This window comes from Impatiens glandulifera, chromosome 2 (genome assembly GCF_907164915.1).
Source record: "Impatiens glandulifera chromosome 2, dImpGla2.1, whole genome shotgun sequence".
In the NCBI taxonomy this organism is placed as follows: domain Eukaryota; kingdom Viridiplantae; phylum Streptophyta; class Magnoliopsida; order Ericales; family Balsaminaceae; genus Impatiens; species Impatiens glandulifera.
This window is the reverse complement of record NC_061863.1, coordinates 5144835-5171341: the sequence shown is the minus strand read 5'-3', so window position 1 is coordinate 5171341 and position 26507 is coordinate 5144835. Positions and strand designations below refer to the sequence as shown.

The window sequence follows — 26507 nt, the reverse complement described above, 5'->3', positions numbered from 1 at the left end:
CTCCCGGGACAGAGGTCTTCCTGGTCGTATTTAGGAATATTTCTGCACCCAAGTATTTGGAAAACTTTTCCTCGGTCTTCTCATCGGAACACGCCTTTAGCACCCCCATTGGGACCGTATACTTGGCTAATCTACCCACACACGGGATAAAGATCTTTCCACTTGCACTTGGGAATTCGAGAACGAAGCCCTTTGAGAGATATCTCCCCAATCTCCTCGGAATATGTGATGGTCGCTGCAGCAAACTCACTTCCATCTTCTTCTCGGTCTTGTCCAGTTTGCACACTAAACAAGCCATCAGTTTCACCCGCGGCTGATGTTTGGGGTCCTCCTTAGTTACCTTTCGAGCATCTTTCGAAACTGGACCCAACAAGCGTCGGGACTTTGGCACAGGACAACACTTGGCTCTTTCTGGCCTTCATCTCCAACCTAGTCGATGCATCTGCCTCCTCTTCCCCCACACGACTTTCAACTAGATGCATGGTTGCAAGGCATCCCGACTTACTTTTATTTGGAGATTTGTAAGTTCCTGTTATGAATGAGGGGCTCTTGGGATCACCAATGAAAATCCCTCCCAAGTGAGGCATCACAACCACCTTCGCTTGGACCAGAAACTCAAGTCCTAGAATGACTTCATAATCATCTAGGGGAACAACCATCAACTCGACCTACCCCTGCAAACTTCCCACCTGGAGGTCGACTTTGGCCATGCCTTTATTTGGCGTGGCTTCAGAATTCACGGCCTTCAATCGGCCTTTGTGTGGGGACATCACCAATCCCAGCTTCTAAATCTCTCGGTCTACAACAAAGTTATGTGTGGCCCCCAAATCAACCAACGCCATCACCTCTCTATCATTGATGCAGACTTTCACAAACATCAATCCCATTCCTGGAAATGATTTCTTCGCATGCAAAGCACTCAATAGCTGCATCGGAGTCACCCTTACAGGAGATTCTTCGTTAGGCTCCTCCTCTTTCTCGGCCAAGAGTGTTACTACCCTTGCATGCTTAGGACAATCTTTCATGCGGTGGTCTCCTTCACAAATAAAATACCCTTGGTTGGCACGGTCCTTGACAACAAAACTCCCTTTTGTTTCCTTCTTGTTACTAGATCCCTCGGACTTGGCTGCCTCTATTTCATAAGATTTAGCCTTCCCCTTGTCCCTTTGAGTGTGCTTCTTATCATCATGATTCTCTCCCCCGATTGCTTTGAAGTCCACAAAGCGATCAGCCGCAGGAATGACGAAGGGAAAGTTCTTCACGTCTTGCCTCCTTAGTTCGGTTGCGCCCAAGGTTGCAAACCAGATAAAAAGTTGAACAATTTATCTTCTTCGGACATGTCCTTCACATCCAACATTAGGGAGGTAAAATCTCTCATATAATCTATGGTCGAACTAGCATGTTTCAAGTTTTGAAGGGCTTCTCTCGCCCTCCAAAACGAGTTTCGAGGCAAAAACTGTTCCTTCAGTTCACGCTTTATGATTTCCCACGAGTCAATCTTAGCTCGATTCGCACTCACATCATCTGATAAGCGCGCTCTCCACCACAGCTTCACATCCCCCGCAAGGTACATACTTGTGATCGAGATTCTTTCCTCTTCAGGGATCTTCGCTGCTGCGAAATAAGTTTCCATATCCCACAGAAAGTTCTCTAATTCTTTGGCACTTCTCACGCCACCAAAGAGTTTTGGTTCCGGTACTTTGAAACGAGATGAAGAAACAGGGGTTGTGGCATGGCTGCTGTCAACAACTCTCTTCAAGAGTCTGATTTCCATGTCAAAGTGCTCCAACCTGGACTCAAAGTCCCCTTCAGTTACCAACACTCTCTGGCCAACCGACTTTGAAGCTTCAGCAACTCCCTTCAAGAGCTTGATTTCAGTCTCAAAGTGCTCCAGTCTAGACTCTAAGTCCTCTTCCGTTACCAAATGCTCTAGTCTGGACTCTAGGTCCACTTCAGTTACCAACGCCCTCTGACCAATCGACTTTGAAACTTCAGCAATGGAGTTTCGAGTAGACAACCATTCTGTGTTTAAGTCGTTGATCTGAACAAATATGGAAGCGTCGTCTCCAGCGTTTAGGGCTCCCACCAACGCCTCCAAGCGCCTCAGTCTTGGTTTCATCTCCAAAATAAGACTTTTGGTTTCTCTTCGTTCTGCCATGTTTGATAGATATCACAAATGGGGCTCTAATACCATCTGTCACAGGGGCAAATAACGCAACGAATTTTTACTAACTTTTTCGCCCTTGTGCGGCTTGTTTCGCACACCAAAACAATCAGCCAAACTCAACACCGAAGTTTACTTCTCGCTTAGAAATAAACACTTACACACAATAGTAAATAAGTATGTAGGAAAGTAGAAGCACACAGAATTACGAGCCACGTCTAACTTTATAATTTTATTTCGCTCACAAATAACAATTACAAAGAGACTATAAACTCACTTGGCTGCACACAAAAAGGACTCTCACTAGCTGTGGGTATTTTTCTACCAAAACTCAACCAACCGTCTTTGTGCAGCTCAAGTGTTATATTTATAGCCAAAGAAATAACATCTGCCTAAGAAAATAACTAATTCAGGATGTGGGGTCTAACTACTCGACCGTGGGTGCTGAATCGTGGGTCTCAACTGCCAATAATGGGTCTTTAACTGCTCACTATCTAGTCTCGCGGTCTTCCTTGGTCTAGTTGCGCCACAAGCTTCTGGACGTGGGTATAACTGCAAGTAGTGGACTGTAACCGTCCACTACACCCACGTTTTCCCTCGGACCCAGCTGCTGCTGACTTTATCCCCCACCTCGGTCCATCATGCCGACTTTTCCGGTTCTCAACCTATCATTCCGATATTTCCGGGTCCACAACTCATCATGCCGACATTTCAGGGTCCCTCGTCTGATCGCCCTCGGTCCTCCCCTAACCGTCATCGGTCGACTCCGTATTTTCCGCATTCTATGCACGCACTCTCAATGCGCTGACCGTTGTCACTCTTTTGCACCTAGGTCGCACGCACACGACACACTCAGGCTCGGTCTCGACACTCCACATCATGCCAAGACAAACACGTATGCTAACATCCATCTCTCGGTCCTTGTATTCAAACTCACGCCCCAACAGAATCTTGGTTACTTAGCACTTCTCATTTTTAGTGCCCTGCCGCACACCCGCGGCTCTTTTTAGGCATCTCTCGGTTCTGACCCTCCACAATCAAGCCAAGACAGAGGCCAGCTATTTAGGGCCGTAATAGTTAAATTGTCATTAACTATAAACTTGCAGAAACGAGCATGACCGTTCTATATATTTTTAAGGACTAGTGATAGTCATTAGTTAGCTAGAGTGAAAATTTTGGGTACGGAGTGACATTGGACAAGTCTAGAAATAGAAACCTAACATTTTCTATTGAATTTTAAATTGAACCCATTTAATCATTTATTTATTTTTTAATTTTTATCATTAAAAAAATATTTAATAATTTCTCTTTATTCATTATTTTATTATAATATTTTTTAAAATTATTAATATGATTTTAAAATTATATATATATATATATATATATATATATATATATATATATATATTTTTGATACTATATAACTTTTTATAATTTTAAAAGAATATATACATTTTAAATTATATATATAAATATAAAGACATTGAAAAAAATATATTTTTTAAATTATTTATTTTGTGTTCAATAATTGATTCTATCTTATTTATTAAAAAATCAAAAAAATAATTTTTAATAATAAAAATGATTCAAATTAAAATAATATAGTTAATTGTATTATACTTAATTAAAAACAATAATGAAATATAAGTATAAAACAAAACATACATTAATATTATTAAAAAATATATCATTTAATTAACCATTTACTCTTAAAAAATCAAACAATACAATCTAATTGTTCTTATTCTGTAGTCGATACATTAAGACATATCTAAATTTATTAATATATTTATATATATATATACAATTTTTTATAATTTTAAAAGAATATATACATTTTAAATTTAATATAACTAGAAAGATCCCCGTGCGATGTACACGAATAAAAGTATATTATTACAACGTCCCACGTTCATTAAATTTGGTGTTGAATTTAAAATATAAAATGTTATTAGTTTAGTTGGTTAAAGAGTTGTATTTGTTTTGTTAGGTTGCGCGTTCGAAATATACCTATAGTATTTTTAATTTTAATTTTAACCGTTTAAAGTTTATGAGCGGCTCAACTCAGAATTCGACTTAAATATCTATTTATTCTCACATATATATCTAAATTAACCACAACTCTCGAACTGACAATCCAGACATTCTTAAAATTATTGTCTAAAGCATAATAAATTAAAACTATTAAGACATTATACAACATAGTCTTGCTAATTCAAAGATAAAAGTTTTCCCTTCTTATTAATATTAATGAAGTATTACAAAACATCATTAGTGTACATATTCTGATTATTTTTTTTCATTTCCAATCTTCCTTTACAAAACATAATCATATTAATTTACAAATTATTTCAATAATGTTTTATTTGATTTATTCATTCTCTTTAAAATTATTTTTAAGAATATTATATATATTTAAAACTATATATATATTTATATTTTTTGTTATTTGATTTATTTATTATTATTTTCTAAAAATATATAAATAAATAAGTTCACTGTAAAATATATAAATATTGTATATTTATAAATGAATAGATAAAGAGTGATGAAGAATTATTAAGGTAGAGAAATATATAAATTATTAATGATGAATTATTTTTGTTCCCTATTATTATTAATTTTTTCTTTTTAAACATTTTTTTAAGTATTAGAATTTAAGTTTCCATGTTTTTATTTACAAAATTGGAACCTAAACCAATCTTTTAGGAATAGTTCGGAGTTTTTTTTTTATAAATAATAATAATAAAATTATGGGTCATTTATAATGAAATAAAAATATTATTTTTTAAATATGAATGACACTTATTAAATTATTTGTCCAAGTTGCCTTATATTTTATCATCTTAATGAAGTTGTCCAAATTCCAATTGTCTCAATACTCAATTTGGTAATTTATAATGATACTCATGTAAGGTCTATATTGATTTGTTTTTTCTTTAATTCTTTTGGAATTTATTAGTTTTTTTTTAATTATAATTTTGTTTCTTTATCTCATGAGTATCATTCTAATTACTAGGTCATTCATTTAATTAATTAAAATATATTTACTTTTTTTTTAATTTTAATACAAAATAACATTTTATTAATTTATCCCATAAAAAATCTCTTTTTTATTTATTTTTTATTTTTTATCATATAGACGTTGTTGAACTAAAACTAAAAAAACAAAAGAAAAACAAGTTCAAACAAAAACATTCAAGTTAAGGTATATTAGTAAACGTCTGAGCACCAAAAACTTAAAGAAGATAATAGAAGGAGTTGACTAAAATTTATATTGATTAGAATTCATTTTGATTTTATAATAAGTCAACCATTCTTAAATAAATAATTTTGCTTCTATACATTTTAATTTATTAAATAATCTGTCTTAATTTATAGTATAATTTTTTTAAATAAAAAATTTGTGTTTATAGAGTAAGGGTGTGTTTGATGATGGGGAATTGGAATTGGAATTGGAATTCTAATTCCAATTCCATGAGAATTGACATTGAATTACAATTCAATTCCTATGTTTGGAAAAATGATAGAATTGTAATTCAATTCCAATTCCTATGTTTGGGAAAATGATAGAATTGCAATTCAATTCTAATTATAATGTTTGTAAAATAAAACATCGGTTCAAAATGTTAACTTTTAAAATATGTTTGGACGTTTTGGCACGTTTAATACGTTTTTGACATTTTTTCACATTTTTACACGTTTTTCACGTTTTTCACACGTTTTAACACGTTTTTCATATTTTTCACACATTTTTCACGTTTTTCACACGTTTTAACACATTTTTCACGTTTTCCACACGTTTTTCACGTTTTTCAAACGCTTTTCACGTTTTTCACATGTTTTTCACGTTTTTCACACGTTTTTCACGTTTTCACACGTTTTCACGATTTTTACACGTTTTCACGTTTTTCACACGTTTTTCACGTTTTCACACATTATTCACACGTTTTTCATGTTTTCACGTTTTTCACATGTTTTAACACGTTTTTCACGTTTTAGACGTTTTTCACGTTTTTCACGTTTTTCACACGTTTTAACACGTTTTTCACACGTTTTTCATGTTTTCACATTTTTCACACATTTTTCACACGTTTTTCACACATTTTCACACGATTTTCACACGTTTTCACGTTTTCACGTTTTCACACATTTTAACACGTTTTCACGTTTTTCACGTTTTTTACACGTTTTAATACGTTTTCACGTTTTTCACGTTTTTCACACATTATTCACACGTTTTTCACGTTTTCATGTTTTTCACACGTTTTAACACGTTTTACACATTTTTCACGTTTTTCACGTTTTTCACGTTTTTCACGTTTTTCACACGTTTTAACATGTTTTCCACGTTTTCAAACGTTTTCACGTTTTAACACGTTTTTCACGTTTTCACACGTTTTTCACACGATTTTCACGTTTTCACGCTTTACACACGTTTTAACACGTTTTTCACATTTTTCATGTTTCTCATATTTTTCACGTGTTAAACGTGTTAAAACGTGTTAAACGTGTTAAATGTGTTAAAAATATGTCAAACGTGTCAAAAACGTAAAAAACATGTGAAACGTGTCAACGTGTTAAAAACGTTTTAAACGTGTTAAAAACATGAAAACGTGTCAAAAACGTGTTAAACGTTCCAAACATGTGAAAAATGTGTTAAACATGCCAAAACGTGAAAAACGTGAAAAACGTGTCAAACATGTCAAAAATGTGGTAAACGTGTCAAAAACGTAAAAAAAGTATTAAATGTGTTAAAAACGTGAAAACATGTTAAATGTATCAAAAATGTAAAAAATGTGTTAAATGTGTCAAAAACGTGAAAACGTGTCAAAAACGTGTTAAACATGTGAAAAACTTGTTAAACGTGCCAAAACGTGTCAAAAATGTGGTAAACGTGTCAAAAACGTAAAAAAATGTGTTAAATGTGTCAAAAACGTGAAAACGTGTTAAACGTGTCAAAAACGTGTTAAATATGTGAAAAACTTGTTAAACGTGCCAAAACATGAAAAACGTGTAAAATGTGTCAAAATTGTGGTAAACGTGTCAAAAACGTAAAAAAAAACGTGTTAAATGTGTCAAAAACGTGAAAACGCGTTAAACATGTCAAAAACGTAAAAAAACGGGTTACATGTGTCAAAAACGTGAAAACGTGTTAAACGCGTCAAAAACGTGTTAAATATGTGAAAAACTTGTTAAACGTGCCAAAACGTGCAAAATGTGCCAAAACACAAAAAATGTGTCAAACGTGTTAAAAACGTGTTAAACGTGTTAAAAACGTGAAAATATGTTAAACGTGTCAAAAATGTGTTAAACGTGTCAAAGACGTGAAAAACGTGTTAAATGTGTCAAAAACGTGTTAAACATGTCAAGGACGTGAAAAACGTGTTAAATGTGTCAAAACGTGTTAAACGTGCCAAAAACGTGTTAAACGTGTTAAAAACGTGAAAATCATGTTAAACGTGTAAAAAACGTGTTAGATGTGTCAAGAACGTGAAAAACGTGTTAAATGTGTCAAAAACGTGTTAAACGTGCCAAAAACGTATTAAACGTGTCAAAAACGTGTTAAACGTGCCAAAATATGAAAATATGTTAAACGTGTAAAAAAACGTGTTAAAAACGTGTTTAATGTGTGAAAAACGTGTTAGACATGTCAAAAACATGAAAAACGTGTTAATTTGGAATTACAATTCCGACCTAAAAAGATAGGAATTGAGAACTATCAAATTACACTATATCCAATTCCATTGGAATTCTAATTCCAATTCCAATTCTTAATATTAAAGTGTCTAACAAACATAAGAATTGGAATTGGACCCTCCAATTCCAATTCCAATGCCAATTCCAGGGCTATCAAACACACCTTAAGGGTTTTCTAAAATTTTGAAATATTCTTACAATAATTTTTAATTTTATCAATCTATTCTTTTTAATTTGGTATGTAGCTGATAGAATACTTTAGCCAATAGACTTTCAAGTCAAAATATATTATTGGTTATGCCTATCTTTTTTTTTTTTTAATAGAAAGAGCCAATTCATTCACCATTATATTATTTACTAACTAATAATAAATGACAAATTGTATAGACTCAGTCTTTGTACTAATAGAAAGAGAGAACCATATATATTGGCTATTCATAGAAACTCCCTTGATCGGAAAACCCCAAGCTAGCCATGAAGTTGACTCCATTACATTTCTCCAATACCTTCACCTTCTTCTTTCTTCTGCTCCTCCGATCGATAACCGGCGACAACTCAGCTGTTGAGTACGATGATCCACAACATGCTATCGCCCTCAACTGCGGTTTCCTCCACAACTCCACGGCAGTTGACGGCAGAAAATGGGTTGGAGAAACTGGTTCTGATTCAATCATTTCTTTTCATGGACCTGAAAGTATATCAGTGGTCCCATCTTCCTCCGATTACCACCGATCACATTCTCTCGATCGCACTCCCTACATGACAGCTCGAGCTTCTCGCTCATCCTTCACCTACACCTTCCATGTCCGCTCCGGCTACAAGTTCATCCGCCTTCATTTCTACCCACCTTCATACTCTGCTTTCAAATGGTCAACCGCCTTCTTCACTGTAAAATCAGGTCCGTATACTCTCCTCAACAATTTCACTGCGTCCCTACCCGTCGATTCTCGTAGCCTGCAATCCATCGTAAAAGAATTCACCCTTTATGTCCCCGACGACAATGAACCCTTATCAATTACTTTCTCCCCTTTAAGAGCAACCATCCCTTCGGATGAGACATTTGCATTTGTTAATGGAATTGAAGTTGTTCCCATGCCTCCTGGACTTTACTACACCATGGATGGAGTTGGAGATGGGGATGCAGGGGCATACGTTGCAGGGCACAAGGGTCGATTTCACCTGGGCAAAGACACTGCAATGGAGACAGTCTATCGGTTAAGCGTTGGTGGCATCAAACTTTCATCTGTTCATGACCCAAGTATGTTCAGGGAGTGGACAGATGATTCAAACCATATCACAGAATCAAGTGTTTTTCCCATCACTTCCACAAATCGGATCAAGTATACGAGGAAAACATCTAAAGATAGTGCACCGCAAAGACTTTACCAGTCGTCTTGGTCAATGAACCGAAATTCGCAACATGGTGAAGGAGTTAGTTTTACATGGAAGTTGCCTGTCGATTTGGGTTTCAGGTATTTAATTAGATTGCATTTTTGTGAGCTTGACTATGACATGAAACAGAGTGGGCAAAAAGAGTTTATTATTCTCATAAACAATCAAATAGTTGAGCCTAGAGGAGACTTGATCAAATGGGGCGGTGAAATTGGGGTTGCAATCCATAAGGATTACATGACGACATTAAGAGGAGACAGAATCATGGGCAAGAGAGATCTAGTTGTAGCTTTGTACCCAAGCAACGACGTGCAGTCATCTGAATTCGTTGACTCGGTTCTTAAGGGAATTGAGGTTTTCAAACTTAGCGACCTCAATGACAATCTTGCAGGAGGGAAACCTCTGCTCTCCCATCCTCATACTTCAACTCAGCATAGAGGAAATCCAGTGCTATCCCATTCTTGTGATTCAACAAAGCCTAGATTTAGAATGCCCACAACAAGTATAAATGACATTATAATTTTGATCATACTTCTAGTTGTCATTATTGTTCACCAACTTCGTGAATGGAAAGAAAAGAGTTGGAGTAAAAGCCCATCTTTAATAAACGAAGATTTGTGTCGTAGATTTTCATTTGCTGAGATCTCATTGGCAACCAACAACTTTGACGAAGAATTAGAAATTGGACATGGGGGTTTTGGTAAGGTATATAAAGGGATTACCACTGTCATTAATAGTATGGTCACAATGACAGTTGCAATTAAGAGGTTAGATTCTGAATCTAAACAAGGAGAGAAAGAATTCATATCAGAAATTGAGACACTTTCCAAACTTAGACATAAACACCTTGTCTCTTTGGTAGGATACTGCAATGATTACCGTGAGATGATACTTGTTTATGAGTACATGGAACATGGAACTCTGGCGGACCATCTCTACAAGAATAAACGTAATGGTAATGGAATTGTGACTCCTCTAAATTGGAAGGAAAGACTTGGTATCTGTTTAGGTGCTGCTCGCGGGTTAGAATATTTGCACAACAATAGTGAGCAAGAAGTCATACATCGAGACGTGAAGAGCGACAACATTTTGGTGGATCTGAACTGGGTGACCAAAATTGCTGATTTTGGTATATGCAAAGTTGGAGGAGCTACAAGTCATACTCATTTCACTACTGATGTAAAGGGAACCTGCGGTTACCTAGATCCAGCGTACTCCTCGACCCGAATGCTAACCAAGAAATCCGATGTGTATGCGTTTGGTGTTGTGTTGTGGGAAACATTATGTGGGAGGCCGGTCATTGATGAAAGAATTGACAACGAAAAACAGCGTAGCCTAGTTTTGTGGGTTCAGTCGCTGCTGCCAGAATGAAATGGTTGACGAAATAATTGATTCTAATTTGAGGGGACAAATTTTAACTGATTCTCTCAAGTCGTACATTAAACTGGCAAACCTATGTTTGCATAAAAAGATTAATAAACGACCTACGATGGATGAAGTGGCAACGAATTTGAATTCTTTATTTTTTGAAGGAATCAAATTCAAAAGGTGAGAAAAGAGTTTACATATCTTATTAGTGACTTTGGTTCAATTTTATTTTATTTTTTTTGGTTTAATTTTTTAAAAATAATTCTTATTATTTTTGTTTGCATGCTTTTCAGTTTGAAGGGATCGACAATGAGAATAAATAATGAAATAATAATAAAAGAGGAGATGGAGAAGAATCCACATATAAAGAAGAGACGAATATACCAACGTTTACGTAATATATATATTTAATATATATGTCTGACATGTAATGTAACTCTTAGTTCTATTGGTTTTCTTTTTCACCTGTCATTTTAAAATATAATAAAAACTAATATAAATTATATCTATAAAAAATTCATAATTATATTATTTTAATTTTATATATAATTTTATTAAAATAATAATTATTAATATTTTATTTTATACTAACAATATTTTCTAATATACAAATATTTATAATAATACATAAATTTTAATTAATATATAAATAAGATTTATTTATATAAATAAAGTATAAAAATTATATATAAAATAATGTAAATCATATAATAATATTATTTATTTTAAAATTATATTTATATAATAATTATTCTTTATTATTTTTATTTTTTTCAATATAATTAATAATACAAATTACTTATAAGGGTAAAATATAAAAATTAAAATAATAATAGTGTTTTATATTTCTTAATTTTAAAATATTTCAAAAATTTATAAGAAAATATAAATTAATATTAATAAACAAGTTAAAATAGTTTCATTAGTTTGGTTCGGTATTTAAATAAAAAATTTGATATATTATTTTTATATGCATTAATATTATATAATCGTAATCTCGAGTGTCTATTCACTTGATAATATGTGTTTATCACGTTTTTTTTATTTTTGTTCTATTTATATTTATATTTTTTTTATATTCTCATAAAACTAGGCTGAAATCTATTAAATTAGATTTTCATATATTTTTTATATAGTTAGTTTTTTATGAATTTGTTTTTGTGTTGTATTTGATAAAAAATTTATTGGGAATTACAAGTGAGTTGTCACTTTACCTACAAAGAGGAGATCAAAATATAGTTCAAGCCATTGTCATTGATTGCGAGTTCGAAAAATCAATTACAAAAATTTAGAGAAGATGAATGACATGATATTTTGGACCAAGTTAACAGTTTTTGTCAATTACACTCGATCTCAATACTTGATATGAATGAGCATATGATAATTGATAGCAATGGTAGGCGGAGAGGAAAAGGGGAACTCATCACTAATCTTCATCATTATCGTGTAGAAATCTTTTGTCAGGTATAATAAAAATTATTTTTTATCTATTAATAGTTATTATTTTTTATCTATTAATAGTTATTATTTATTAATTAATGCTAGGTTGTTGACTTAATTATGCAAGAAATGAATAATTGTTTTTCAGAAGTTAATACAGAATTATTTGGCTGCATATCATGTCTTCATCCCAGAAATTCATTCTCCCAATTTGATATTCGTAAACTCATTCGTCTTGCCAAACTTTATCCCGAAGATTTCACAGACAGTGATTATTTATTTTTGGAACAACAACTTCGGGCTTACTTAAGCAAGTCTTCTTTAAAGAAGACCATTCGGTCTATGAAGAAGGTTGCAACTCCTCCTCGTCCCTTCTATGCGACAGTTCCCATGGTCCAACCTTCACTCGTAATGAAGACATCAGGAGTTATTTAATTTGTGGGATGATCCTCAATTTTCTTCAATTGAAGATTTGAGAATTCTTGCTCAAAAATTGGTTACAACAAAAAGACATATAGTCTTTCCATTGGTTTATCGATTGACTTTAGTTTTACCAGTTGCAACTGCATCCGTTGAAAGAGTTTTTTCTGCAATAAAGACCGTGAAGACTGATTTGCGTAATCAAATGGAAGATAAATTGATGAATGGTAGTTTAGTTGTATATGTTGAGAAAGATATTTTCTCAACAATTGAAAATAAGTCAATATTGCAATATTTTCAACAAATAGAATCTCGTAGAATAAAATTGTTTTCTTTTGTACTGACTCATGGACAAGAATAATTTAGTAATTGTGCTTATTAGTATTTTGTAATTGTGTTTGTTAGTATTTTTATGTAATTACCGAATAAAATTTAAATTAGAAAATGCATTTATTTGATCGCCAAAAAAATACAACGTTAAACCCTGTGAAAATATTTCTGGATATATACCAACATCAATGTAATATATTTATGTTCTTAGCCAACAACGATTCCACCGGTGATTCGAATATGATTAATAGTGAAAATCATTAAGAAATGTAGGATAAAGTTATTCTTTCTTAAATTTGATGTACATTTTATATTATTTCATTTCTATTTTACTATTAGTTTGACAAATGTATATAATAATTTGAAAATATCAATTAAAAAATTTGACAAAAAATAATAAATCATTAAGAATGAGGTAAAATAAATATTTATCAATTTTAAAATTTGACATTTTTAAGAACAATATAAGTTTATTGCAACTATTTTTTAATGTATAATTTGTTAACAATTTTTTATTTCTTTTTTATGTTAATTTTAAATGGTTAATTTAAATATTAAAAAATTAATTTTATAAATTCATTTAAATTGGGATAAAATATTTATTTATGTACTATAATTATTTAATTATGCAATTTACTTTTCTATTTTATTATCAATTTTTATCATATAATATTTGTTAATTTAATTAAATAATTATTAAATATTTTTTTAAACATGTGATATTGATTATTAATTTTAAATTCAAAATATATTTTTTAAATTATAATAAAAAAATTTCATAATTTATTTGATTAATTTTTGCAACGAAATGTTGACTATGTTAGTTCTCTTAAAAAAGGATTAAACTTAATGAAAAGTGTAATACTATTCTAATTGAACTGGAAAAAAAATCAGAAGATTAATGGTATAATTTACTTGAATTTTTTAAGCCTGACATTTGTTTTAAGTATTATTATAAATACTATTGATATAAATAAAGAACAAAACATATATTATTAGAACTTTTTAAATTACAAATATATATTTATAAAAACTCATAAAATAAATGTTATTTATTTTGTAATTTTCAATAAAATTATATGTTTTAAACCAACCGACTATATAAATTATTTTTTTATATATATTTCTTTCTTTCATTTTATGAGATTTTTAATTCTATAAGTAGATTTTTAATTCTAAGCTAAAAACTAATTATTCTTATTTTATATTTATTTATTATGTTTTAAATTATATTAAAACATATAATAATTTTATGGAAAATGGTCATTAGACGTATATATTAATACAACTAGTTCACTTATATCTATGTATTAATAAAAGATTATTTAAACATATGTACTATCAAATATTGACTTAAATAGTAACCATGATTAACTTTTATTTTTAAATTTATATATTTATTAATTAAATATTAATATATTTTCTCTCTACTTTTTTTCATTAATTAAACTAGATAATTTATTTTATTCTTAATTTTTTTTATTATTTTAATATTTATTTTTCTTTTATATGTCATCTTCCTTTTTTTATTAGTTTTTATTTCTTATATTTCTTAAATTCTTATTTTTAAAAAATTTAACAACTTTTGTATGAATTTTATGTTTTACTGTAATATTTAATTTAATATAAATATAAATAAAATCAATAATTTTTTATTTAATTTTTATTCACGACTTATAGTAGTAAGGTGCATTGTTTTGTCTAATATTTGATTATAACTTTTTTGGTATTTGATGAATGAGTTTTTATTATTATTCAATTTTTAATTCTTAATTAATTTATTTTTGTTTTGAATGATTTTTATTGTGGAAAAAATTTTCATTGTTTTATTCAATTATTAAGAACAAACAATTTTAAAATAATTAATATAAATATATTAAAAAATATATAAAAAAGAAGAAAAAAATATAAAATTAAAATAATTAATAATGAATGTTCAAGTGTGTATATATATATATAACAAAATTAAAATAATCAATAATAAATACTCATATAGAAATAATAAAAAATTATAAAAAAGATAAAAATAAAGGGTAATAAATGAAAAAAAAGAGAGAAAATATATTAATATTTAATTATTAAATATATATTAAAAAATAAAAATTAATCATGGTTTACTAAAAGATGCTAAATGAGCCAATTTTTGATAGTACGTACGTTTAATGACTTTTTATTAGTATATACGTCTAAGTGAGCTAGTTGTTCAAGTATATACGTCTAAGTGAGTTTTTTTTTCTAATTTTATATTATAACTATAAAAAAAAAAGAAATAATATATATATATATATATATATATATATATATATATATATATATATATATATATATATATATATATATATATATATATATATATATATATATATATATATATATATATTACCTATTTGGGCTCCCCGTCATAAATGATAAATGGTCTAAGTTTTAAAGTTTCAACTATACCTTATTAAATATATTCTAGATAATGACCTTCAATTAAATGTTTTAATCATACTTCAACATTATTGCTATTTGACAAAGTTTCTTTACAAAATACATTTCTAACAACTAAATAAAAATAAAATTATGGTGGCTTGGAATGATAATTTATTTGAGAAGTTGGATGTTGAGGTGAAAAGATTTTTTTTAGTGTGCAACTAAGGAATATGAGTGACAATTTTCGTTGGGTGATACTGGTGGTTTACGGGTGGGTGTTACAAAATGAAAAATCACAGCTTCTTAATAAATTGTAAAAAGTCACAAGTTTATGGGATTTGTCAATCATTTTTGCAAGTGATATGAATGAGGTAAGAGATTTGTCTGAAAGAACTAGGGCCAAAAGACTAACTAGTATAATGAGTGAGTTCTCTAATACTATCGATAATCTCGAGCTTGCTGACCCGTTGTTGGGAGTAGAGTGGTATACGTTTCAAAGAGGTAATAGAAGAGACGTGTTGGTTCAGTCCTGAATCGACAAATTTCTCATTAGTGAATTAATTTTTCGGAGAGAGTGGCGAATATCTTCCAGATGGTTCTTCCTTGGAGTTGTTCGGACCATCGACCTATCATGCTTGAGCGTAGAGGGGTGGCTAGGACATGTCGTCCCTTCAGGTTCGAGAATAAATGGTTGGCCATGATCAACTTTTTACCACGAGTGCAAGAGTGGTGGATGAATTATGAGCCTTCATTTGGTCTCGTCTCTTAAGATTGCTCACGTATCATATCAGCAATCATATTCTCTGAGTTTCTTTTCAATTGTTGTTTCACCCCCAACATTTTATGCTCATGAAATTTTACCTTCTTCGCTGGTTTTCTTTTTAGGAAACACGTTGTCATCCCATCGTTGGTGTTGGGTTTTGTCCTCCTAGTTGGAGAGACACAAGTTGATGCGGGCTTTATTTAGGCCCAGAGTATATAATGTGAAGAGCCATTATTTTTCATTTAGGTTATCAGAAGGTTAACTGGGTTTTAAGAACAACAAGAGAGAGATTCAAAAGTTTGTGGTAGCAGCTGGAGAAGATTTTCGTTTGCCGGAGTTTGTACTGTTTGATCGACTTCAAACGTTGACAACTTGTTGGTTATTTCTAGGGCTACATTCTAAACAATGAAGATCTATTTTCTATGTCTTTTAAGTTAGTTGAAAGAAAACCAAAATTGCGAAATTGATAAGGTTCGTTGATCTTATTCTTTTCGCTCTTTGTTGTTATTTGCCAAGATTATTGTGTGATCTAGTTGCGATTGATTAGTGACTTTAGTTTATAACTAGAGTGAACTCCTATTTGTAACCTTGTTGATGATAGTGGATTTAAGTGGTCTGACTGATTCCGTAGATTTTACTCTGAATATGAAGAGAGATTTTTACGCTAAAACTTGTCTTGCATTGTCGTTTTGATTCCATTTTGTTTTGCTCATTTCTTATACTTTGTTAATTAGGAAAGTGTTCTATTTTGAAAAATACATTTTCCCATCAAAGTGGTATCAGTGGTTGGTTTTATTTGAGTATAATAATGGAGACTAACACATCTAGAATGGTGAGTTTGAATGACTCTAATTATAATATCTGGAAGGCTAAAATAGAAGATTTACTATATGTGAAAAGTTTTCATTTGCCAGTGGTCTCTTAATCTAAGTCTGCAGAAAAAATGTGGAAGATTGATTTTTTTTTGCACAGACAAGTATGTGGTTATATTCGTCAATGGGTTGATGATAATGTTCTGAACCATGTGATTTCTTTTACTTATGCTCGTACTCTTTGAACTAAACTTGAATAATTGTATGAGAGAAAAACAAGTAATAATAAATTGTTTTTGGTAAGCAATTGATGTCCTTAAGGTATCAAGTTAGTTCTCCGATGACTGATCATTTGAATACTATTGTGGGAATTATTAATCAATTGGACGCGATGAAACTCAAATTTGATGACGAGATACATGGCTTATGTTTACTTGGTACTTTGTCTAATTCATGGGAGACTTTTAGAACAATTCTGTCTAATTCTGCTCCAGATGGTATTATCTCAATGGATTTAATAAAAAATAGTGTGTTGAATGAAGAAATGAAACGAAAGACACAAGACTGTTCTTTACAATCAGAGGTCTTGATTACAGAATCCAAGGGAGATGTAAATGGCGAGAAAGCAATCGTAGCAAATATTGTGGGGTTTATAATAAGTGGGAAATGTTGAGTGTCATCATTGTGGCCTCAAGGGACATAGCAAAACAAATTGTTTTAATTGTAGAAGGAGAACAAGAAGAAAACTCAGAAGACACTCACTACTTCCAACCACATAGAATGTAAGAATCATGATGATGTTGCTATTGTTGATCATTTCCTTACGGTTTGTTATAATGATGTTGAGAATATTAATGTGTCTTATGATGAGATGGATTGTAGACAATGTTGCTTCTACTCATGCTACATCACGACGAGATTTTTTCTCAACATATAAGTCTAATGATTTTAGTATTGCTCGTATGAGCAATTCTGGTCTAACTCAAGTGGTTGGAATTGGTAATGTTTGTGTGGAGATGACCAATGTCACTACTCTTGTTCTGGTTAAGCATATTCTTGATATTCGCTTCAATCTCTTATCAGTTGGAAGATTGGATGATGAAAGATTCTATAATTCTTTTTCTGACGGTGAATGAAAGTTTAAAAGGGGATAAATGGTTATTGTTAAATGTAAGAAACTTTCGAATCTGTATATTATTTATTATGGAATATCTAAATATTACATCAACACTTGTGAAGTTAATTCTTCTTCTGAATTGTGGCACAAACATTTAACTTATATTAGCGAGAAAAACTTAATTATGTTGGCTAAAAAGAATGTGATATGTGGGGTTTCAAATGTGCACTTGAATAGATGTTTAGATTGTTTAGCTGAAAAATAAAGACGAGTGTCATTTAGATCATCTGAATCGAAAAGAAAGTCAGAATTACTAGACTTGGTACATTATGATGTATGTAGGTCATTAAAATCAAGATCACTTGGTGGTGTATACTACTTTGTAACCTTCATTGATGACTATTCGCAAAAGGTTTGGGCCTATACATTGAAGATGAAAGATCAAGTGCTAAACACATTCAAAGTGTTTCAAGCCTCAATTGAGAGGGAAAGTGGAAAAAGGTGAAATGTATCCGAACAGATAACGGGGAGAGTAAATTGAACCTTTTGATGAGTATTGTCGACAATAGGGTATTCGTCACCAAAAATCGCCTCCGAAAACACCATAGTTAAATGGGGTGGTTGAAAGAATGAATATGACACTGATTGAAAGAGTGAGATGTGTTCTTTCACAAGCAAAGTTGTCAAAATACTTTTGGGGTGAAGCATTAAGTATAGTGGTATATGTGTTAAATCTCACACCATGTGTTCTTATAAACTTTGATGTGCCAAACCGGAGTGGTAAAAATGTCTCTTATGATCATCTTCGAGTATATGGGTATATGACTTATATGCATGCTCTCAATGAGAGGTCAAAGTTGGAAGATAAGACTAAGAAGTGTGTGTTTGTCAGCTATGGATTGTATGAGTTTGGATATCGGTTTTTTGATCTAGTTAATAAGAAGCTTATTCGTACTCGCGATGCTATATAAATGGAGGATACCATTCAAGATATCGACAAAGTAGACGAGGTTGTTCCCACTCAAGTAAATGAGGAGATGACTGAAATAAACTCAATTACGGTTGCTCCTAGCTTGATAAGCACAAAAAACGATAAAATGTAAAATCAAGGTATGGATTTACATGTTGGTAATCCTTTAAATATTAATGATATTGTTGATGTTGATTTTAGCAGTGAAGTTAATGTTGGATATGACAATCAGTAGGGGAATAAAAATGTTGATGATTCAATTTTTTCTAATGAACCAAGACGGTCTACTCGAGAGAGACGTCCTTCAGTTAGATACCCAACAGATGAGTATGTATTTTTCACTGATGCTGAAAACCTGAGAGTTTTCAAGAAGCATTGGAAAGTGGAAATAAAAAGGAATTGATGAATGCCATAGAGGATGAGATGCAATCTCTTCGTGTGAATAACACTTTCGAGCTAACAAAACTGCCCAAGGGCAATAATGTTTTAAGAAATCAATGGTTTTATCGATTGAAGCAAGATGAGCATAATTCATAGCCTATATATAAGGCTCGGTTGGTTGTAAAAGACTTCTTGTAAAGAAAAGATGATAATGAATCAAATTTGATCACAAATGTGTTGTCACGAAACAAGTTCGAGTTTTGTCACTCAGTTGTTGGGTTGACATTTCCTTCCTACTAGTCGGTCGGGGGAGTTTGTTGGGTTTTGTCCTCCTAGTTGGAGAGACCCAAATTGATGTGAGCTTTATGTAGGCCTAAAGTATATAATGTGAAGATACATTATTTTTTATTTAAGTTTTCAGAATGTTAACTGAGTTTTGAAAACAACAAGAGAGAGAGATTAGAGCAAAAACAAATTCAAGGGTTTGAGGTAGCAACTGAAGAAGATTTTTGTTTGTCGAAGTTTGCACCGTTTGATCAACTTCAAACGTTGACAGCTTGTTGGTTATTTCTAGGGCTACGTTCTAAATGGTGAATATCTATTTTCTGAGTCTTCTAAGTTAGTTGAAGGAAAACCAAAATTGCAGAATTGATAAGGTTGTTTGATCTTACTTTTTCTGCTCTTTGTTGTTATTTGTCACAATTGTTGTGTGATCTTGATGCAATTGATTAGTGACTCTAGTTTATATCTAAGGTTAACCCCTATTTGTAACATTGTTGATGATAGTGGATTGTTAAGTAGTCTGACTGGTCCCGTGGTTTTACTCTCAATATGAAGAGAGGTTTTTTACGCTAAAATTGTTTTGCATTGTCGTTTTGATTTCATTCTATTTTGCTCATTTCTTATACTTAGTTAATTGAGAAAACGTTATGTTTTAATGAATACATTTTCCCATCAGCTAGATGGATCTCGAGACTCACGAGTAATTTTAAAGTTTCTTTTAAGTTGTTGTTTCACCATAGTCAGGGACTGATCTAGGAAATTGAGTTAGGGTGGGCTTAAAAATAAAAAATGGGATAAATTTAAAAAATAACATAAAAATTATGGATAATCATAAATTTTGCCAATTTTTTAAATTAGAAAATGAATTAAATTCAAAAATAAGAATGGCGTAATATATATATATATATATATATATATATATATATATATATATATATATATATATATATATATATATATATATATATATATATATATATATTCGGGTGGACTCCCTAACATAGATTAGATCTGTCCCTCGTTAAATATTTAAAAATAATAATTATTCGTTGGAAAATATTTTTTGAATTTAAACAAAATAAAAAATTTTAAATAAAAAATACACCTAAATTATATATATATATATATATGAACGAGAAAAAAAACAACAAATTAAGCTAAGTTGTTAATAATGAAATTCGATGATTAACTATCTTTGTAACTACGAAAGACTTCAATCTCAACTAAAATGCATTCATCGTCACATATTAAAATTAACTAAAATTGAAGCCATGAGGATCTAAGTTTATTGGGTTGGGGGTTTAAAAAAGAAAGGAAAGTTAGTTATCAATTATTTAATGACGTGAAAAATATTAATTTTTACATATAAGCATATCACATGAAATTATTTGATGATTAGTTAGATAAAGTCTTATATATTGTTCCATACATCAATAAAAGTTCCCAAATTATAAAATTTTACAGAACCAATCCCAAATTCCAATTGGCCCACGCTCGATTTGATAATTTAGTCAAGAACAGTACAAAATGAAAAAACCTAATTCAATATATTAACAACTCTTATTTTTTCTTTTTTTTTTTTTTGTCGAATTTGAATCCTCTTAATAACTAATTTAAAATCATCGATCGCATAAAGTTTCAAATATTTTGAGTTTCTTAGATTTAGGTTGGACTAACAAACTCATTTTATCTTTAAAATTTCATTCTTTCTTATTCTCAATTCATTCTTAACTTCTATCATATTAATTATATTTCAATTATATAATAATTGAGCATATTTATCTAATTTAACCTCAATATTTTTTATTGATTAGAGATGATTTTGGGGCACAATATAAACACACCAATGACACAATATCTAAATATTAAAGAGATGAATTATGAGTTACAATCTCGTCGTCGACTTAGTCTTCAACATCGTTGTCTGAAAATGTAATAGATCAGATACGTCGTCGTTTAATAGTGGACTTAAAAAAGTTATCTGAATATGAGGGTAATATCTTGCCCACTGTAGGAACTTAAAAAAATAGATATATCACTTATAGGAGAAATTTGTGCATATTTTCAGCATAAATTAATAGTTTTATAATATTGGTTTATGGTATAATTTTAAACAAAAATAAAGTATAAGAATCAATTAAAAAATATAAAATGAGTAATTTTAAACAAAAATAAATGTATCATAAACATTATATTGCCTTATAAAAAAAATATTTTTATCCAACTAAATTTTAGTTTTACTTGTAATTTTTTCTTTTGAAATAACATATGTATATCAAAAAGAATATTTTAATTATCATATAATTTATGTTAGTTTATTTTTTGTGGTAAATATTTTTAAGTTTTTTTTTATTATTACTTAAAAATAGTTAATTAATTTCATTGTATTTCGAGTATGTTTAATGATAAAGTGAATATTCATTTTTTTTAACGTAATACTTAAACAATTATTATTTATATTATAATAAATTTTGTTTTTTTATTATATGTTGATTTTTTTTAATGGTAAAAATTTGAAGTATTATGGTTCCAAACTTTATGAACTTGCAATAGTATTAGAGTTTGTAATAGTGTTGAAGTATTATTAAAGCATTTAATTGAGGGTCATTATCTAGAATATATTTAATAAGGTATAGTTGGTATAGTTGAAACGTTAAAACTTATGTCCTTTGGGTCATAATATTCAATTTAATATTTAACAATAAACAATATTATTCATTTTATTAAGAACTTAGATGCCGGTAAAGTCAAACTACTTTTAGAATTAAAAATCTTATAAAATAAAATAAAGAAGTATATATATATAATAGAATTAATTTAAAAAAAAATTATATATAGTTGGTTAATTTTAAAAGTATTTTGATTGAAAACTGTAAGATAAATTGTTTGATGAGTTTATGTATATATTTGTAATTTAAAAGGTTTTAATAATATATGTTGTGTTCTATATTTATATTAATAGTATTTATAATAAGATACTTATGTTTTATATTTATTTTTAAAAATATATATATATATATATATTTAATTTAAAAAATATATATATTCTTTTAAAACTATTGTAGTAATAATAAGTTTCCTATTCCAAACTAAAACTAAAAAAAATGTCTAGCGCAGTTAGAAGCTTCAAGGAGTTAAGAATTAGACGAAGAGAATTTAGGTCCAAAATTTGAATATGTTTATTTTCCTTCGAGACCTAGTTTGAAATTGAGGATAATATTGTTTTGAGTGTTCCTATAAAAGAACTTGAAGAAATTATAACATCTTCGCCCATTGAATCGAAAAAGATAGTTCGTTGCATGTAGAAATTGTGGTAACAATGAGAAATGTAAAAAAGATACACTAATATTAGTATTTCACAAAATCTTATAAAGCAAATCATCTATTCATGTGAATCGCAATATTTATGATTGTAAGACTACTTTCATCCATTTGAATAGATTGTTCATATTTTCTAGTAAGAAGAAGTATTGTAGTTTGATAATTCTTCCATCTTGCACATAATGTAATTTAGGCTTTAATAACCCCAAATAACTTAGGGAGACGGAGACCCTGACCTAGGGTACTCTAATAGAATATGTATAGTCAATAAACTCAAATCATGGATATCTCTATTCATTATTAGTTTTTTCTTGAAAAGGGTAATGATTTGAGGTCATACTGATACAACTTTTCAGGGAGGATTTCACTATGTATGATTTTTATATATATATTTATTAGTCCCTAATTTTTTTAATAGAAATTCGCCATTATTATTAATTAATTAATAATAAATGACAAATTGTGAGACTGTATTTGTACCATATATTGACCCTTCTTATCATGGAGGATTTCACTATGTATGATTTATATATTATTCATTATTCCCAATTTTTTAATTAATAATAAATGACAAATTGTGAGACTGTCTTCGTACCATATATTGGCCCTTCTTAGAAACTCTATTGATCAACGGAAAACCCCCCAAGCTAAGCTAGCCATGAAGTTTACTCAGTTACCTTTTCCGACCACCTTCTTTCTTCTTCTCCTTCTCCTCGGATCGGTAACCGGCGACAACTCAGCTGTTGAGTACGATGATCCACAACATGCGATCGCCCTCAACTGCGGTTTCCTCCACAACTCCACGGCAATTGACGGAAGACAATGGGTTGGAGAAACTGATTCTGCTTCGATCATTTCTATTCATGGACCTGCAAGTAAATCAGTGGCCCCATCTTCCTCCAATGACCACCGATCACAATCTCTCGATCCCACTCCTTACATGACAGCTCGAGCTTCTCAGTCGTCCTTCACCTACACCTTCCATGTCCGCTCCGGCTACAAGTTCATCCGCCTTCATTTCTACCCAGCAGCTTCATACTCTGCTTTCAAAAGTTCAACCGCTTTCTTCACCGTAAAATCAGGTCCGTATACTCTCCTCAACAATTTCACTGCGTTCCTACCCGTCGATTCTCGTAGCCTGAAATCAATCGTAAAAGAATTCACCCTTTATGTCCCTGACGACGGGATACCCTTATCAATTACTTTCTCCCCCTTAAAAGCAATCGTCCCTTGGGATGAGACATTTGCATTTGTTAATGGAATTGAAGTTGTTCCCATGCCTCCTGGACTTTACTACACCATGGAGGGAGATGGAAATGCAGATGCAGGGGCATACGTTGCAGGGCAGAAGGTTCGATTTCACCTGGGCAAAGACACTGCAATGGAGATGGCATATCGGCTAAACGTTGGTGGCATCAAACTTTCATCTCTTCATGACCCAAGTATGTTCAGGGAGTGGACGGATGATTCAAATCATATCATAGAATCGAGTGTTTTTCCCATCACTTTCACAAATCGGATCAAGTATACAAATACATCTAAAGATGGTGCACCACAAAGACTTTATCAGTCGTCTTGGTCAATGAACCGAAATTTGCAAGACGGTGAAGGAGTTAGTTTTACATGGAAATTAACTGTCGATTTGGGTTTCAGATATCTAATTAGATTGCATTTTTGTGAGCTCGACTATGACGTGAAAGAGATTGGGCAGAAACAGTTCAGTATTCTCATAAACAATCACATGGTTGAGCCTAGAGGAGACTTGCTCAAGTGGGGCAGAGAGATTGGGGTTGCTATCCATAAGGATTACTTGACGACATTAAGAGAAGACGGAATAATGGGCAAAAAAGATCTAATTGTAGCTTTATACCCAAGCAACAACGAGCAATCGACTGAATTCATTGACTCAATTCTTAAGGGGATTGAGGTTTTCAAACTTAGTGACCCCAAAGACAATCTTGCTGGAAGGAATCCAGTGCTCTCCCATCCCCATCCTCATGATACAATAGATCATAAATTTAGAATGTGGATAATAAATACAAGTCAGGTTATAGTTATGGTCATAGTTAGTGTTGTCAATGTTCACTATCTTTTGGAACGTGAAGATAGAATTAGGAGTAAAAAACCATCTCTAGTAGACAATGATTTGTGTAGTAGATTTTCATTTGCTGATATCGCAATCGCAACCAACAACTTTGACAAAGGATTAGAGATTGGACATGGGGGTTTTGGTAAGGTCTACAAAGGGGTTATTAAAGTTATTAATGGTAAAGGTAAAATGACAGTTGCAATTAAGAGGTTAGATTCTGAATCTAAGCAAGGAAAGAAAGAATTCATATCAGAAATTGAGACCCTTTCCAAGCTTAGACACAAACACATTGTTTCATTGATAGGATACTGCACTCATGGTCGTGAGATGATACTTGTTTATGAGTACATAGAACGCGGAACTCTGGCGGACCATCTCCACAAGAATAAACGTAACGGTCGTAGAGACATGACTCCTCTAACTTGGAAGGAAAGACTCAATATTTGTTTAGGTGCTGCTCGCGGGTTAGACTACTTGCACAACAATAGTGAACAAGAAGTTATACATCGAGATGTCAAGAGTGAAAACATTTTGCTAGATCTGAACTGGGTGGCCAAAATTGCTGATTTTTGTATATGCAAAATGGGAGGAGATACAAGCTATACCCTTTGGGAACATTTGGTTACCTAGATCCAGCTTACTTCTCGACCCGAATATCAACCAAGAAATCTGATGTGTATGCATTCGGTGTTGTATTGTGGGAAGCATTATGTGGGAGGCCAGTCATTGATAATAGAATCGACGACGAACATCAATGTAGCCTCGTTTAGTGGGTTCAACGCTGCTGCGAAAATGGAAATGTTGACGAAATAATTGATATAAGTTTGAGTGGACAAATTCCAACTGATTCTCTCGAGTCGTACATTAAACTTGCAAATCTATGTTTGCATAAAGAGACTAATAGACGCCCTACAATGGCTGAAGTCACAAAAGATCTTGAATCTTTATTGGTTGATGGACTTAATTTCTTAAGGTGAGAAAGGGTTGAATAGTGACTTTGTTTCAATTTTATTTTCATTTCTTTGGATCCAATTATTTTTATTAATTCTTATTATATTTTTTTTCTTAGCGTGCCTTCCAATTCTCGATAACCAATTGTCAAAGGAATCAATCTAGATTCGAGAAGAAAGGGAGAAAAAGAAACGAGTTAGAGGTTAATTGTAAGGATAAAATGACTAACTTTTATTTTATAGGTGTCTTCGATTTTATCTTTATAAAAAAGAATGATAACGTTTGTGAAAGAGATTTTTAATTCGATTGATGTTTGATTATATACCTAAAAACAAAAGTTCATTTCTTGTGATAAAGGATCTTTTCCAATCCTAGTCTCTCCCTTCCTTGTTTGTCTTGCAAATCTTTTCTAAGTATAAATTTATATATATATATATATATATATATATATATTACGAGATATAAAATATGATCTTGTAATATAAAATTTGTAATATTGTTACCGCAAGACAAGACTTATATTAAACTAGAAAAAAGTTCGTGCGTTTGCACGAATGTAAGTTAACACATATATTAACTAAAAAACATGGAA

General features: G+C 31.1%; 1 protein-coding gene and 1 pseudogene across 1 annotated transcript; both read left to right on the top strand.

Moving 5' to 3' along the window:
• The first annotated feature begins 8292 nt into the window (after positions 1 to 8292).
• Positions 8293 to 10798, top strand: LOC124926904 (receptor-like protein kinase FERONIA). Its single transcript, XM_047467229.1, has one exon. It carries the CDS (start codon positions 8339 to 8341, stop codon positions 10625 to 10627), a length of 2289 nt encoding a protein of 762 aa, XP_047323185.1. The 5' UTR covers positions 8293 to 8338; the 3' UTR covers positions 10628 to 10798.
• Positions 10799 to 23533: 12735 nt separating this feature from the next.
• Positions 23534 to 25734, top strand: LOC124924206 (annotated as a pseudogene).
• The last annotated feature ends 773 nt before the right edge of the window (positions 25735 to 26507 follow it).